The sequence below is a fragment of the Egretta garzetta genome, unplaced genomic scaffold (assembly GCF_000687185.1).
Source record: "Egretta garzetta isolate BGI_Z169 unplaced genomic scaffold, ASM68718v1 scaffold383, whole genome shotgun sequence".
Lineage (NCBI taxonomy): Eukaryota > Metazoa > Chordata > Aves > Pelecaniformes > Ardeidae > Egretta > Egretta garzetta.
The window spans coordinates 495662-513697 of record NW_009259100.1 but is presented as its reverse complement, the minus strand read 5'-3'; the positions used below and the strand labels follow the sequence as shown (position 1 = coordinate 513697).

Sequence of the window (18036 nt, the reverse complement as noted above, 5' to 3'; positions counted from 1 at the left end):
CCCCAAAAAAATAAAAAATGTGATACTTGGTGTTGCTTTTTGAAAAGAAGAACATTAAAACGGTGATATTTCCTTCAAAATAGCAAGTCCAGATCACACTCCAGTTAAGTTCTGAAGTAGGATAGCTTTAAAAAGAAATGAAGATTTCCTTATTAATGCTCAATAGTCTCAGTAAAGAGGCTTTCAGATCATGTGCTTTCAGCTGTGCTTGAAAGACAAACAAAGGCAATACGTCTTGATGACCAAGGATGCCTGTTACAGAAGGTGAGAGTACAGTAGCCTGGTACTTTTTTTTCCAAGTACTTGCTGTTCTTCACTGTGAAAGACATTCCCTTTTCACAGCCTTTTACAGATGTTAATTCAGATACTTTTTCTCCACTGGGTGAAAGATCAGGCACACATCGTTCACCTGAAGCCTTGACATTTTGTTTAGAACATAATTATTGCTACAACTAGCGAACAACACATTTACCTGCAAAACACATAGGGAGGGATCCTTAGCACCTATGTGGAACTGGAGCCCACGAAGATTTTCAAGTGCTTTACTCCGAACTAGTGACCAGAGGCTGACAGGGGCATTGTAACGAGAACACCAGGGACTGCGCTCGGCCTCCTGACTCAGAGGAACAGCAGGTTACGTGACTTCAAGCTCCTACTTGCCTCAGCTCTAAAGTGATCCTTCCAACTGAATGCAAGAACAATTTTAACATGAAATTGGACACTGCAACAAAGAAGGAGTGAGCCCTCCCTCCCTGCAAGCCCCACACCAACAGGTGCTCATCTGCAGGAAGACAGTCAGACGAAATGCAAAAAACTGCCCAGGAAGCATCAAAGTGCTGTGCATTGCGAGAAAGAAACTGATAAGCATATTTTTTTTTATTTGTTTTTTTTTTTCATGTTAATAAGGGGAAACTGAAGCCTTCAACAGATCTGAAAAAATACCCATTCACAATCCTGGCTTATGTGCACAGAGTCAGTTGCTAAGAAAGCTGTGCCTAATGCAGATACAAGTCTGACTATTTAAGTTGACATTTCTACTTTTCCAGTGGATCAGAACTGTCAGGAGAGTTCCCCAGGCAGAGCAGAGGACTGCAAAGGAGAGTTATTCTGTAGCAGTCTAAGAGTTGTGTTGTAAGTGTTCTGATGGAATTAGCAATGGTGGTTTAAGAAACCGCCTCGGACTCTACTCCCAGCACTAGCAATTACCCCTCCCATAATAGAATCAGAACAAAGGAACAGAATCGGAAGGAAACCAGCTGCAAATTTTCCTATATGGGCAAAGAGCAAGATGTCCTTCTCCTGCTGCTTTCACAACGCCTTTAACATCTGGCAGTGGGAAAGGACAGACATCTGGAGACAGGAGTGTTTAAAACATTGCTACTAGACTTGCCAAGAGCTCAGCAATCAGAGTCCTTTACTCTGTCTTCATGCCTCTTCTGGTTTTCTCACAAGATGTGACTATGATAAACATTTATTCTTCAAAAATTAAAAATGATCAAAAATGTCCTTTATCAAGTACATCAGCAGAACATACTGTGCATCTGTAGAGTACCAAAATAGGGATTAAATAAAATTTAGCTAGGTATTTGCAGAAAAAAAGTCCTTAAAGATAGCGTTTGGCATGGGTTAATCGCCTCTTTCATTAAAGAAAGGAATACATACTGAGAACATCTTTCTGCCATCTGATTAAGCAATGAGCCAATACAATTGTAAATCTTCCAGAAATTCCCCATGGTTCAACTCAACAGAGGCAATTCTTTACTTCTCAGACTCTATCCCTCATTTTCAGATAATCATTGCATTAATTGTGTACAAAAAGTTTCTATCATGCTGTTAAAAGAAATGGAATGTGACTGTCCTGTGATTCTCCTAAGCAACCTTTGACAATTAAGAGATTGAATTATTCATATATATTTTTAATATAATAACATTTTCTAAGTTTGCTCACCAGTCAATTGCTCAAACAGCAAGCAAACCTCAAACTTATTCTAGTATAAACAGTTCAACTGTTCATGTTCTACTCTTTCAGAGGCTGATACAACTTATTCTATAATGGAGGTAAAAAGGGTACTGTTCTATCCCTACAATCATATGCTATATGTCACTTTCCAAGTCATTGGAATTTTTTCTTTCTTTGAATAAGGCAGATTTTAAGTCTTGTCTGCACGTATTCATATTATTTACTTGTATTAGAAATACTAGTTCTGTGTAATACTTACCCATATTACATATAGTTCATGCAAGTCCAATCAAGTTTGACAAATTCATTCAACATGGTTCAATTCAGACAGGTTTTTTTCTCCATGTTAGTAAGCAGCACAACCATGGTATTAAAACAGAAATGATGGGATTTGCACTGAGACACATGATAATTGCATTCAAGATGGGAAAAATACAGATGACATCCACTTTATTTTTAGGCTTCAAAATTGACTAAAAAACCTGAAGAATATCAGAAGGAAAAACATGCCCTGTATAAAGAAAGATAAATACACATGTGCTAAGATTGTACATTGCGATGTACATTTGATAAAATAAGCTTTTGTTCACTGACATAAACTAAACCAGATCATCTGTATGGAAGGAACAATCTGGTAAGATGGCATTGTATTTTTTTCCTCCAAATGTTATTTTAGATAATGAGATATTCCATTTAAGTTGGTTTTGCTTCCATTTAACATACATTTGAGCTGTCAGTGTAGCTGCATGGTATTATTCTCTTAGGCTGCTACCAGACAATAGAGATAGAAATAAAATAATAATAGCTTGTGATAGGTTACATTTAAAATGTTTGATCAGACTGATCAATGGGCCTTTGCTTTAAAAGCTAGGTTGAGGTTCAAGGAAGGACAAGGTCATGGTTGTTCCAACAGTCTGTCCATATCCCACTGAACTGGAAGGCATTTGGGATGCAGCCCCAGTCTTAATCCAGCTGCCACATATAAAAAATGCTTTTTTGCTTCTTAGATTCCGTGATGGAAATTCACATCTGTGCTTTTCTTTCAAAAAATACTTTTGCTAGAGTCTAAACACTTAACTTACATCTTGGTTTTATTTTAAATTTCAGAAGCTTTCTTTTTCTTTCCAGTCCTGTAATTATTTTACATTCTTTAAGCAGCATTCTGAAAACTTATTAATATTTGACAATTAATATATAGATAACAATAATTATCAGTCAGTTACTGTAGACTAGCTGTTACAGGCGTGGGGTTTTTAATTGTTTTTTTTTAACATCTGCTAACACGCGTTGACCTCTCCGTTTGCTACTGGTTTGTTGGGGTTTTTTACTTCCCCATTTACACAATTGCCTTTTGGGCTTTGTGTTTCCTCAAGCTCCTTTTACCCAGAGTACATACCTCTGAAAGTAATCTCATTCAGGTTGATTCAGTTCTCCTTTCTGTTCAATTTAAAGTTATTTTCTTTGGCTCACAGCAGAACATCACACAGTCTCTCACTGAGTTATTGAGGATTTTCACCCCATATCAGCAGCTCATCAGCAATTACTTTTCTGCACACAGATCCTTAAAGATCCAGGACATGATGATTTGTTACAGTTTCTGTGCTGAAACAATCATGAAGGGAAGCTCCTTAAACAAGTTGCTACCAGAAAGGGAGTGGAGAGATGAGCACTTCTAATAATGGTAGATCCTTCACTTCCACCTCAAAAATTGAAAACAGTAATATTTTTAGGTCCAGGCACTATGAGAGTGCACATTTACTGCCTTTATTTAAATCTTTGGATATATTAAAATCCTCAGCTTGCCTGACCTTAATACTGCAATGCCCCTATAAACTAATCATCTAGCTTTTGGACAGGCTTCATAACATCTGATGTTAGATATGGTAAAATTTGTCTTTAATTTGTTTCCCACTGCCAATGGAAATTTAAAGAAGGCGTTGTATTTTTGATGATATAGTGGGATTTATATTCACATGATAACGTGTGACTGTAATATACGGGAAGCATTAAAAATTTCAGTTAGATTTAGTACACATCTTTTACAAATTTGTTTCAGTGGATATATTATACATATTTTTAATATTTTGTTTGTTCTGGGGGGGGGGGTTGTGGTTTTTTTTTGTTTTGGTTTGGTTTTACAGTCAGCTCTTGATCCTAAATAAAACTAGGCTTTCTCATTTCACTTCTTTGTATCACATGGCACCAGTCAACAAGGGCTTATTTTTTTAGGGTGACTGTTTAAAAGAAAAAGGGTATTCTGCTTTACTGTAGTCTTTAAACATTAAGAAGTCCAGTCTTTTACCATAAAGTGTTCCCGTGGTATAAAGAGCGGCTGAAAGTGAGCCTTTAATAGCATCCTCTCCATTTTTAGGCTAAAGAAAAGCAAATCCATGCTACCAGTGAAAAAAGACCCAAGCTGTCTTCACCCTTGCTAAGCGTGAAAATTGAAGCAAAGGAAAGCGTGCTGCAGAGACATTCACACTCGCTACACGCCAGTTTGCTCTAACTCGGAGAGCATTTGCCTCCCCTAGCCAATAAACTCTCAAGCCCTGCTAACACAACGTTGCGGGGACTTGCCATCCTGGATCACAGGTAGCTTTGGGACTTCTCGACCACATTTGACTGAGCAATGTGGAAATGCTCACACAATCTGGCAAGCCTCCATCTTCTCAGAGAAGCTGTAATTTCAGGAGGCAAGAGGGCTGAAGTCCACAGGTAAACCTATGTTATCAAGCAGACTTCTGGGGTGGGTTTGGAATCCAGTTTTCTCAGATCTAGTTAATCCAGACTGGAAATTCTGTATCATGCTGGTAGAATAGGCTTTTCCTATTCCTTTACTATTTTCCTACACAGTAGTCACTGTCCTTCAGTCATATCCTTTGGAGTTATTTTCCATCCAGTTGGGTAATTCTCTAAAAATATGTTGTTGAATCACTCTTCTGGACTGCATTTCTCCTTGACCTGCTGTGTTTTTATTCCTCCAGCATTTGCTGACTGGTAGTTAATCTCCACATTAACCCTTCTAAAAGCAGCTGGAATGGCAGTGACTGGACCACCTGCTGTTAGTCTAGGGCTGCTCTGATTATACCGCATTCAATTTCAGTTGCTGTTTCGGAGTCAGCTTTTGATTGATTGTTGCCAGTATCACTCGCCAGAGTGTTGCAGAACCTTAGATTTTAAATGTGTTAAGCTACAGCCATGTTTATAAGCCACACTAAAAAGGTTCTTCTTTTCAGCTAACCTAATTTGCTGGGAGAAGCCTTCTGGAAGCTGGACAGACCTGCCAGCAACACCTTAGCTCGCCTAAGTGCTAGCTCAGATGTCTCTTCATGGCGCTGTGCCATGCAGATACTGTCATGTTTGCAGGGGTTTCTGGTTTGCCCTTGTAAGAGTTTTGTCATCCTGACGCAAAGGCATGACTGTATTTGTGGTGTGGATTTTTTCTTATTTTTATATGCAATATATCACATCTTTCTGTCTGGGGATTATCTGAATGTTCCGTGATTGTCTTTCCCTTTTAATTACAAATATTTTTATGCTTTTACTCCAAAGCACTGTGTCTTTATAATCTGATATGCCATTTCTAAATATTTGCACTTCAACTTTTTCCACTGCTGCTGTTTTCCTTTTAGAAACATAATTTTCACCAGCCCTGCAAATACCAGCTATATCTTTGCAAAGTCAGTTCTTTCTATTTGCCAAAGTTAAGTTTTCCTGGATCTAACAATCACTTATAGGAAAAAACATTCAGGTTCTGGTCTATCTGGTAATTGTCTTATCCCTATGACTCTACTGTACTGTATACGCTGTGATATAAAAGTCAGCAGTCTTGTCACCTAGTTTCTTCAAAAAAATAACCTTCACTTTCCCTAAGGAACACTGTTCACCATGTTCCTGATTAAAAAAAAAAAAAAAAAGTCTTTTTCTGTCTACCTTCATGTTCCTTATGATGTACAATGCTGAGCACTACCGCTCCTGGATCTACCGCCTATCATTGTGAGCATATTCTCCCACTTGCCCTTCTCTGCACTCAAATTGTTCCTCGCTATCATTTGCTCTAACAGTTTTCTGAAAGAAAACAACAGGCTCAGAATTTAATGTAATAGGTCCGTTTTCTTCAGAAACCCCAGGAAGAATTTTGCTCATCCACGCAAACAACTAGTGCAGAGAGGCCAGGTAGATGAAATGTCTCTTTCCACTCTTTTTTGGAATCTTGCCTCCACCCCCCATCCCCCACAAAAAGATTTCTCACTCCTCAGAAGATTCGTTGCCAATTAAAGCAAAAATAGCCACCAGCTTGAGTATCATGAAACTTCATAACAGAGTAAACTCAGCAGTGTCATCACAACTATTGCTTCCCTTCATCATATTCCAATGTATCAGCTTCATTCTCCATTTAGCTTGAGTGCTGGCAAACTTAATTTCTGCACGTACCCACACTTCAGCACAATATAATGCAAACTCCTACACTTTCTAACCATCTCTACAATATACTCATTTATTCTCTTAGTGCTGCTACGAAATGAAAAAATAAATGCTGTAAGTGGGAGTAGTTCTACTAATTTATTGCAATGAAATAATATTCTAATGCATTGTAATACATTTTTAAAATGTAATTTTCATATTCATACAGACAATAACTGTCAAGATATTTTAACAGACTCCTGTTCTCTTTTATCACGTTATCTTTTTTAAGATGCATGAACACAAGCATTCCAGTTTTCAAAAGTGGCAACCTGTTTTTGAAACCTTGTTTTTTACGGATGAAGTGAGACACTTCTTGGTCTCAAAAGCTCTAAGACAGCTTCTTTTTTTCCTCCGAGCACTAAGGAACTACTATCCAAAATCATTTAAGCCTGTTTCCCACCCATGGCTCAGAGGTAATGTGTACTGTGTCTGGTTGGGATGGAATTAATTTTCATCATAGCAACCCATACAGTTCAGATTCGTGACCAAAACAGCATTGACAACACACCAGCTCATTGGTTATTGCTGAGCAGTGCTTGCACACTGTCAAGACCTTCTCTGTTTCTCACTCTGCACCCCCAGCGAGTAGGTTAGGGGTGGGCAAGAGGTTGGGAGGGGACACATTTGGGACAGCTGACCCCAACTGACCAAAGGGATATTTGATACTGCATGGCACTATGCTTAGCAATAAAACTTGGGGGTTATTTTCCCAAAGTAGGGATTGCTTGGGAATTGGCTGGGCATTGGTCTCTTGGTGGGAGGTGATGAGTGACTGCCTTCACATCACTTTTTTTTTTTTTTATTCATTTTCCTTCACTTATTAAACTGTCTTAACCTAGATCTTAAAATAAAGATGAGTTTTTCTCAGTTTTGCCCTTCTGATTTTCTCCCCCACCCCACCACAGGGGAGTGAGTGTACATAAGAAGCCATTAGTAAGAAAAAAAATTGCAGCTGAAAGACTTAACCCAGGTTATCTATCCCTATATGTCATACCATGGGTCTCAAGGAAAGAGAAGAGCTGGCCAGACGGCTACTGATAGTCCTATAGCATAATTGTGAAATCAACAGATCCGACCAATATCAGAAATTAAACTTAACTACAGATCTTGGAAGAACTATTCTAAAAGATCTTCATGGAAATCTCTCAGTGAAAACCAAATTTCTATCTGCTACAATTTTTTTCTTTAAATGCTAGAAACCTCTCAGCTGTTATAAGGCATTTACAAGCTATTGCTATTCAGCTCAGGGGGAAAAAAAAAACCAACCAAAAAAACCCACCAAAGAAAATCCTGTTCCTCTATACTTTCACCCCAATTTTTCCAGCTGTAAAGTCATACTTCAGTATTTGTCCGTATAGTTTTCTTGCATTTTTCCCATTGTTTTTTATGCTACATCATAGGTTTACTACAAGGTACTATCTCATCGGAAGGGTTTATTAAACTCTAATTAACAGTGAATCTCTAATTTATCTGTGTACCCTAGGACGGAGTTAAGCTTGGTCACCATCTACTGTCTGATACCATCTCCAGTCAATTACGTAATAGGAAACAGAGGGTGTGAAGGGGGAGACACGAGTCCATTCATCATCGCTACTCAATTTCACATTACTTAAATGCTAACGTTCTCAGTCCTCCCAACGATACAGCCCATCTGCCTCCCTGTCTGCATAACTAAAGCACATTTTTCCTACTTGCCTTTCTATCGCAAAAAGAAACATTTTCTTTGCTTCTTTGCCTTTCATTTTGTACAAGCCCATTCCTTCTGCCTGAGGATTGTTTGTCTACATGTATATCTACATCTTAGATTCAACTGCTTATGAGAATCATTAAAGATCCTACAGGAAAGCGGTTCACCACCTTCCCCAATCATAAATCCTGTCAAATGATTTCTGTAACTTGCAAGTGCTTCTGGTTGTTTACATAGGTTAGAATCTGAGGCTGAATCACCACAAAGTGATGTAAGCTGGGCTTACACCTAAATTCAGTATCACAAGCCTGACTTCCACAAAACAAGTCAAAGGGTAAATGCAGCTAACTAGAGGAGTTGTATGTCTACAACATGAAAGACAGGATTTTCATGCCTGAAAGTGCCAGCCTTCTGTATGGCAATTCTACCACCATTTAGTTTCGACAGTGTTACAGTAAGAATTAAAATTCTCTGCACTAATAACTCCTCCTAAACTGACATACGTGACGCTGTGATTAAAATCCCATACCTTGTGCACTGTGAATTTCAGAGTCTCCCTCTAAATGTCTTTATATTGAGAAAGAAAAAGGTTAGGAGTTGTTTTCATGGAGTTGATAGTACAGCTAGGTATGCCAAAAGGCACGATGTTTTTATCTGAGACATGTCCTGTCTCTAAACTTACCTGCAAGTTCTAATGTAATAGTGCCACCCCTGAGAGGGAGCAAATGCAGAACCTTATGGGCAGCTGCTATACCCAAACATGTTTCCAGAAGCTCACCTGAGGCATCGTGCCTATCAGGGAAGCTCTCAGGAGCTTTGCAAGTGCACTGCCCTCTCATAACCCTTGCCCAGCGCACCAGCATCTTTGCAAGCTTTCAAGATGATAGGGAGTTACATAAATGCCAAGTATTCTTACATGTAAAAGAATCAAAGGTCATCTAAAGAAACATATTCTGCTGCTGAGGGATGAATAATCCTGAGGTTGGTATATGCTCTCTAATGTTTTAGTAAGACATGAAAGTGTTACTACTTGATGAAAGCACAAGGGATGTGTACCCATCTATGATTAGCACCAGGCATATGTCTCGTCAAAATCCGGCGTGTCAGTTTGTGGCAAACTTATCATGACCAATGTCAACACAACGCTTGTTTTACTAGCAACAGACCTGCAAACTTCCCTGGTAAGGTGAAGAGCAGGCGTTTTACACTTTCACTTGCCTGACTGAGCAAAACTGTTAAGATATACACCAGGTACCACTTCTCTTCCCTTCTGTAGCCTGATTACACATTTTTATATTGATGAGATTAAACACCTTTGACATCAACACCCATCGTTCAGTTGTACATGTCTCCTTTATAACTCAATATCCTGCTCCATATGTATCTATATTCCCTACTGAAAGGGAATATGAGAACACAGCTGCTATAGCAGGCTGAATGAAGGTTCTTTTCAGCCTTCTCTTTATCAAACATCTCTGTGTTTCTATGCTACACCCTTTTTGTTATACATCTGCATTCATATTTATGCCTGTGTTTATTGCCCGCTCGAAATCCTTAAGTAGTACCACCAGTGAAGATAAAATAAAATAACCTATATTAATTTAAAATCAGATCTGCCAGTTCTACGTTGTTGCACATTGTGCTTCTTCCAAAGGCAGCTATATAATTATAGGTACTTGGGTGCATAAAGTGATAACTCGTTTCATGTGCAGCATGCAATTTGCATTTGTTTCCAAAGAATCTGAACTTGCTCAGGGTGAGCTGTGAATTCATATTTTCCAGGAAGACACAATCTTTAAAATTCTGTCTGGGGGGTGTGAAACCAAGGGGGGTCTTGGTAAGGTTGTTAAGCCTATTAAAATTTAAGACCATCTATCCATTTATGCAACTGACTATCTATTTTTTACTGTCAGGTAAAGAGATTATGCTTTGAATGAAAGAGGAAGAGTTAAAAATCAAATTGATACTCAATGTCCTTGAAGCTACAAGGTAGAAGAACCAGAAAAACAGAAATATCAGAAAGGACAGCAAAGAGATAGCATGCTGAAGGAGATGGGTCATCAATGAGGCCAAATCCACAAGACCAAACATTTGTATTTTCACATACTTTAGCTACTGTCTGTTTAAATAATAATGAAGACAAAGTGAGTTCCAGCTTTAATATATTTTAGAGTGTCAAATAAGAGTTGGATAGAAGCAACTGTTTTACCTTAGTTAGCTAATAAAATTAAGCTATAACTTATTTTCTTATAGGAAAATAGGATTTATTTCCTCCCCCAATTCCCATCACCACAATGAGTCAAATATATTTCAGGCCTAAATTTACAACAAGAAGCAAAACAGCTACTTCATGTGATGAGGGCCTGGAAGCAACCTCTGAACTGTGGTTTCACATCCACTTAATTTATATCACTGCCTTTTCTGAAACAAAACTCTACTCATTTTCTATCTATATCATAATAACACTGTGTAGGCTAGGTGTCAAAAAAGTCTGAAGTTAAAAATAGTCCTTGTCTCCTCCAAAAATATTAAATAAATGTTAAATTGCTGGGAGGGTGGGGGAGGAAGTGTTCTTTACCAGCCACATAATCCTCCCAACCAAGCAAAAGTTGTACTTAAAAACATGTGGCCGTGGCAGTATGTGAGGAGAACCAGAAGAATAATTTTAACAATGTAGCTTTGGTATTAGTGGATTTGGCTCATTGTATTTCCCTACTTGTTTAGAATACCTAAACCAGAAAAAGTAAGAATATGCCTCCTAACTTCAATGTCAATGATTGCATCATAGTTCAGAGGAAAGCAAAATTACATGAATGTGATTTTCATAGTATATATCATCCATTTTGAATAAAATGGAGACTAACAATGAATCCCTTGTTGAAAGGCATGGGGCATTCCCTCCATCTGACCAAGAAACTCTTTTTTTCCTGGCCCACGGCAAGTTCTGTTTTGGTCAGAAAATGTTTTTGCAAGACAGGGGAACCGAGGTGCTTGAGAAAGAAGCGTAAACATGAAAGGGGTCCCACCAAGGGCAGTCTAGCAGCAGAGGACTGCATGGACAATTTGCTCTATGTTTGGCACCTGTTCTGCCATAAGCTGGGAGCTGTCATCTCCCTCATCTGCTTCTGTAGTTAGGACCCTCTTTTGTGGGTTTTACCGGGTTTCCTTCGTTTTAGTACCTGACTCACAATCATTAAAATACTGAACAATCAACAGAGAGGTTTCCTGAATGTTTTTTATGCTTCCAGACATAAAAGAAAAATACTGTCATTCTGTTGTGTGTCACTCTTATGAGTACATACATAGAAAATAACCTACTGAAGGGAAGTAAAGGTAAAGGCATGAAAATTTGACTTAGTTCTGAACGTGGCAATATCCACAGTTACTCAGGTCTTATGGATATAAAGGCTATTGGTGGTGCTCCTCTTCTAAGGTTCAGTTTCCTACACAGAACTTAACCCTACACCATTGGATACCCTCCACCTACTCAACAGTTTTCGTGAATTTTCAGGGTTTGAGAAACACAGCCATTAAACAGTGATTTTCATGGTGCTGAAGGGAGAAGTAAGATCTGAAGGTTGTTTTTGGTTAATATTAAGAGACAGGTTTGAAAAGACTATGGCTGAAACATTGCTCTCAATAAATTAACTGTAATGACTGGATCTAGTAGAAAGCTGCTTTTTATAGCCAACTTGGATGCCTGGCTGGGAGAAGTAGGAAAGACAAAAAAAAAAAAAGAGGAAGCCTTTACAGTTGCTCGTGCCATCATTTACTGAGAAAACCACCAACATATCAGAGCCATAAATATGTCTCTCCATTTTGGCTTATAACACAAGCACCAAAAGCATGTAAAGAAAACCTCTTTCTTTCTTATAAGAACACATCCATATACACACAGAAAAAATTGCCAACGAAAGCTGTAACTTCATTTTCAGAAATGCCAGAATGTTTTCCGTGTAGCACTTGGATGCACTGCTCGCTCCCCTCAGTATACTCCAATCTGGAAATGTCACACAGAATGCAAAGCCTTGCCAACATACGAAAGACTAAATATCTCTGACTGAAGGACCTAAAGTTTTTCTTGACCACATCAAGACACTTTCCTGTCTAATAGATGCACAATAATCCCTCCATCAAATGATTCATCAAGTATTCCCTGAAGTCTTGGGACAAGCTAAAAGTTCAATAAAGAGTGTGGTCCTTTAAATTTACACACTTCAGCTCCTCACGTTTCCTGTGGGGAATATAAATTGCTTCGAAGTACTTACTATGCTGCATGCCATTCAAATTCTGTTGCTTCAATTCATTATATTAAAAAGTAATGCAAACTTCAATTATTCGTTGTAAAAGTACAGATTTAGCTAAAGTACACAGAAAATTCAATTCACACCGAAATGGCTACAAAGTTCAAATTAATCTATTTGCAGTCCTCCCACATCTTTCTCAGCATCCTTTAAAATGTCACTTATTTTATAAAAGATATGGATTTTGTGAGTATTGATGTGCTCTATCAACGGACAAGTTCTCTCTGCTTTTAGTTTTGCAGACATTATCTACCCATCCCAAACCACTAACGATTACAGATAAAATAAAGGGGTCCATATGAGTAAAGGTTACAGGACTAGACTTACAGCTCAAAAGTTTGCACATTATAAGCCTCTCATCTTCAATCCTACATTCAAAAGGTACTTATGATTTCAAAGAAATTGCAAATCAAATGATTACACGCTACAGGAAATTAGATAAAAGAGAAAGGAACCACTTCAACACCATAAAGAGATTCTATTCAGCTATTATATTAATAGCAAAAAAACATATTTCGATTGTAGCTTCTGCAGGTATAAAATGACAGGTTTTAGACTCTACTTTTATTGAAGTGCATAGATCCACAAAGCATTTTCAGTCCTGCAAGGTGTTTTAAAGTCTTGTAATCATTCAGCAAAGCATTTGGACAGCACCTCTTTAATTTTAAGCAGAGGAGTAACTGCACTTGTTAAAATATGTTCTAGAATATGTAGCACCTTTCAGAACAAAATTCAAGCAGTAGAATTAAGTATAAAGTACTGATGAACTTCTGTGCCGCTGAAATCAACACCAAAGCTTTTGCATTTTTGAAGCCAAGTGGTGAATTTATTCCTCACAAATTTAGTTTTAATTTCTTTACTGAATCTAATGTAATCCTTATGTTAACGTTCTATTATGTAAAATGTAATGCTTTTTCACTTCAGATTAAGGTAAATGTCTTAGAAATATATCCTACTGCAGTGATAATGCCCTCCTTTTTGTAAGGAATGGACATTTTACTGTCTTTTTTCCCCTCTAATTTATCTAAAATTAAAAAATCTGTGCATGGTACAACTGGAAAAATCAGGGCACTGAAACTGAGCATTTTTATTAGCTGTTACAGTAAGAAAACCTACCACAGCAACTGGGTATTGCACTAACAACCAAACAAAACTACAGCACACCTCAAGCAAGTAGTGGGTTTATAAACATATATCTATAAATATATATAAAATACATATATGTATACACACAAACACTTGCTACTAAAAGCAAGCCACAAGGTTTAGGGACTACTTCTTCTCTTGCCAGCCTCTCCCCACCCATAAATGCTCTTCCAAGATATTTTGCAACAATATTTTCCAAACTACCTTGCAATAGGCATTTCAAACGTTACTATTTTCCTTTAATAACATACAATTTTATGTGCAAGAGAGTGACTGCCCCCTCAAAGAGACTATCTAATAATTAGAGCTGAAAACATACATTCCTAGCAAATATTTTCACATTAAAATATTAAAGGGAAATGGCTTAAAACATTTCTCTCTTAGAAAAAAAAAATGATGCAGAACCACGAGTTCAGGAAACAATTTACCTTTCTTGTCATCGAAGTACAGTGTCTGTTGAGCTGGGTTTGACCACTGGAGGGAGGTGTTATCATTTTGATCGACCCTGCAGGTCAAATTTGCTGTTCCCCCTTCAACGACCGTGACGTTCTGTGTCAGTGGAAACTGCCCTTGGCTGCCTGAGGAGGGAGGGGAGAAGGATGGAGAAGGGAAGAAAGAGTTAAAAAAAAGGAAGGATTTAAGTTGTAGAATTGAATTTATTGCAGGAACTTCCCACAGTTGACAGCCTGAATTCAATGTGATCTATTCTGACTAAAGAAAGGTAGTACAATAAACTGAAAAAGGTTGTATTTACAATATATTCACTGTATCCAAGAAACAGATTAATTAAGAATTAGGGATCCCCCCCCCCCCCCCCCGCCTTTTTCGTAAGTCATACTAATTAGTTCCAAAGAAATAGTCTGCAATTTTGTCTCCTCAGACATACCCATACATCCAGGATATGCCTCTGCAGAGCGCTCACGTGCGACATACGTACCTACATAGATGTCTCAGTACAGACAACATAGTTAAATGGGTGTTGAAAACATCACTGAAAGCGTAATGTAAAAATCTGCTATAGGATTTTTAAAATTGAGGGACAGGGCAGCCTTGACTGCCTGGGTCTTTTCATGCTTTTTAAAGAACTATCAGGATGATGTTTTTCCTGCCAGGTTTGGAAAGTTGTTGGAGAGCAAATGTAGTGTGAATTTAATACTCGATGTATCTTCTGTTGAGGGAATATAACCTGATCTCATATGAAAATGGAAGTGATGATGTAGTAGGTCTCTCTCACATCTGTGATTCTATCCCAGAGCATTATGAATCACATTAAGTGCTTGCTGAAAAGTCACTGGGAACATTTCCAAATACCTCTACACAATACAGGAGCAGTATCACCCAGGTTCTTGAATCACAAGCGTTTTCAATGGCATAGTTAGGCTAAAGTGTTTATGTATTGGGAGAATAACACACACCTTGTCAAAGAGGATAACACGTTCTGACAGAGAATATTGCAACAGGGGAGCACAGTAAAAACATGGAAGTCACTTTTAACATGTGTGGGGAAAGAAAAAATTCTTCAGTAAGAGGCAAGGCACATAATTATCTGGGAGATATATTAATTTATTCAAGGATACAGTGCAAAAGAAAGACAATCCAATAGTCTAAATTGAATATATGCTTCTTTCTTCTCCTCCTTTTATACAGGCTCTATTAATACGAGAAGCACTCAAGGGTAGGTAGACCTGCTAGCATAAGAAGTATAATACCAAGACTGACACTCAAGTGTCGCGTGTCAGAAGTGAAAAATCTCTCTACAGTCCTACAGGAGTGAACAAGCTCATAGACATGTCAGAAGTACATCAAGGCAATTGTATATACAATATCCACTAACTATACTAATACAGAATCACAAATCCATCATAAAACCTTCACAGAAACATCCCAGTTTAGTGGGTCTCATCAGAGCTGTTCCCAGCTACATTAAGCTGAGGCATGCCTTCTATATGGAAGGCATGATAATATAGAAGTCTGTTGTCTAGCACACAGGTTTTCAGATGACTAGAGTAAGGGAATACTAAATAAAATGTTAACAACTGAACTTCTATTCAACCTGCTGATATTGCCAAAAATGTAATTCTAGCCAGGTTTAGAGAGCTGTCTATTTCCCTATGTAAAATAATTTTGATGGCCTTAGGCTTGGTACATAAGCGTCTATATCACTGAAATCATTAGTGTTTAAGTAGTCTAACACTCTCCACTGTCTTGGTTTTAAATAAATAAATAAATAAATAAATAAAGGATTTCCATCAACATGCAAATCTGAATAACTGGCATAATTTTTGTATAAATATTGAATTCCTGCAGACGTCTAAAGATCAAAATTTACTATGTACTCATATTTGCTATAAGAGGGTGTTTACTATCAACAGGATAACAGATATAGTAAATAAAAAATAAGGAATATTGAAAACACCATGGCTAATTTAAATGCTGTAAACAATAAATGCCAAAATTCTCATGACATCTTCTGTATCTGACACTTCATTAATCAAACCCTGCTTCTTGAAAACCACATGTTGAGAAATACTTGATGAGTGAAAAATTATAAACAAGGATGGAGAAAAAAAACAGAAAACAGAAAAGATTTGTCATTTCCTTCCATTTCTCCTCTTTCAATTCCAATGTGTCAAGGAACCTCAAGATATTGCATAAATTGCTTATCGCTTAAATTAGAATTTTAAAAATCCAGAAAAATGCACACAGCCTGTTATTACTTCCACTAAATAACAGGCATCTTACCAAAGAAATAACCTTCTAAAGTACGAGTTGTGGATAAAAGGCTACATGAGCTAAAATATATTTTGCATACAAGAAGCATTAAACAGAACCTAGCGCCAGAGATTAGGACAGTGAAATCTGTCATTTACATTAAAGACTAGGAATGGAAAATAGTTTAATAAAGAACCTCTGTAATGATTTAGGACCCTATGAACACAATTTGGGAGATCTCCCCAGAATTACCCTATATTATTTTTCTGATATTACAGTCCCTAATCATGAAGGTGTCAGTCTATATGCTGTCTATCATTTGCTAATGATAGTCAAGTCACAGACTTGCTTGACCAGGACAGTGGTTAGGAGGTAAACTTTTCTGATCAACCACTGAAATGGAAACTACAAAGGCCGTGATCTGAAAGAGGTCAGAAGAACTATCTTTTCTCTGGCTACTCTACTGCACGCTGATGTTTTGGAAGTAAGAATTAATCTATCTCATAAAAGTGAAACCAAAACATTTATCCTATCCTTTACCAATACAGAAGCTGTGTGCACTTGGAGAAGATGCACACAGCTTCACAGGAAGCTTAGAGAAGAGAAAGAGGTACAGAGGAAATGAGCCATTTAAACTGGAAACTAGCCCAAGTAGAAAGAAGGGAGCCTGTGAGGAACAGAGAAAAACTGACAAAGCAAGACCAAAAGAATGGATACTGCATACCTCTTAATGAAGACCAAAATTATTAGTGAGTGATGAGAAAACTAAGAGAAAAAACATTTATGAGATTTACTTTATTTTTTATACCAGCATCTAGCTTCAGTTATTTAAGTAGACACTTTGGGGCTGGAAGGGCTGGAGAAAGTTGTAAAAGCCTATACCAGAGAGATGAACATTATAAAATGCATAAAAATCGTGCATTTAACACAGCATTATACGTGTCAAAGAAGTGGTTTTATGCCACTAAAAACTAGATCTGGTCCTGGGGGGACTGAGAGTATTTTCTGGGAGAGGCCTCATTTCTGTTAAATAGGTCAGTAGCACGTGCCCAGGAAGCACGCCAGTGATGCTGCCAGCCCATGCAAACGCTCAGCCCGATGGAGAACCCAGGCCATCGATGATGCAGACAAGGTGCTCTCAGCCAGTTCCAGGTGCCACCATTGAGCTGAGGGGGCAGCAGGCTCCCACTGCAACACAGCGACTCATGGTTGGAGGCCACTGACTGGAATCACAACATCATTCCCTGAGGTACGTGCTTTGGAAAACACCCATACACATGGTACAACTTAACCACCACTGCAAAAAAGCATTCATACTCCCAGCATTGAGTACCCTGGTTCTGATCCATGTGAATGGTCCCATTAAGTCAAGAATACTTGGTGATGAGCCTTCAATAGGAAGGCAAGCCTAAAGACCCCACCGGGTTTGGGTCCAGCATGTTAAAAGAAACAGTTTTCATCATCATTTCAACAACTGGATGCTACCACTGTGGTTCTCTAGTATGAACGGTTCTTAATATAATTATTAAACATGCTTGTCTTAATTGCTTCTTTAACTCTGGGAACAGAGATTGAACACGACAATGTCCTCTAACAGAAGACTTAAGAAGTCTAGTAATGGAAAACTTAGCGGTACCTTCGGTAACTTATTTCAGAGAGCAATGGTCATCACTGTTTAAGCAATAAAACAGGATTTTCTTTCCAGTCTGAATTTGTCTCACTGCAGCACCTAGCATCCAATGGCTCTTGTTATTTTTTTT

At 38.0% G+C, this 18036-nt stretch overlaps 1 protein-coding gene across 1 annotated transcript in view; it reads right to left on the bottom strand.

Moving 5' to 3' along the window:
• The window catches only part of CADM2 (cell adhesion molecule 2), a 178970-nt gene extending 164516 nt beyond the window's left edge, over window positions 1-14454 (bottom strand). Inside the window, exons 1-2 of the mRNA XM_035890745.1 lie at window positions 14451-14454; window positions 13993-14142 (exon numbers count right to left, since the gene is read on the bottom strand). Coding sequence (XP_035746638.1) covers window positions 13993-14142; window positions 14451-14454 — 154 coding nt within the window. The remainder of the gene's footprint in view (window positions 1-13992; window positions 14143-14450) is intronic.
• Window positions 14455-18036: the final 3582 nt, after the last annotated feature.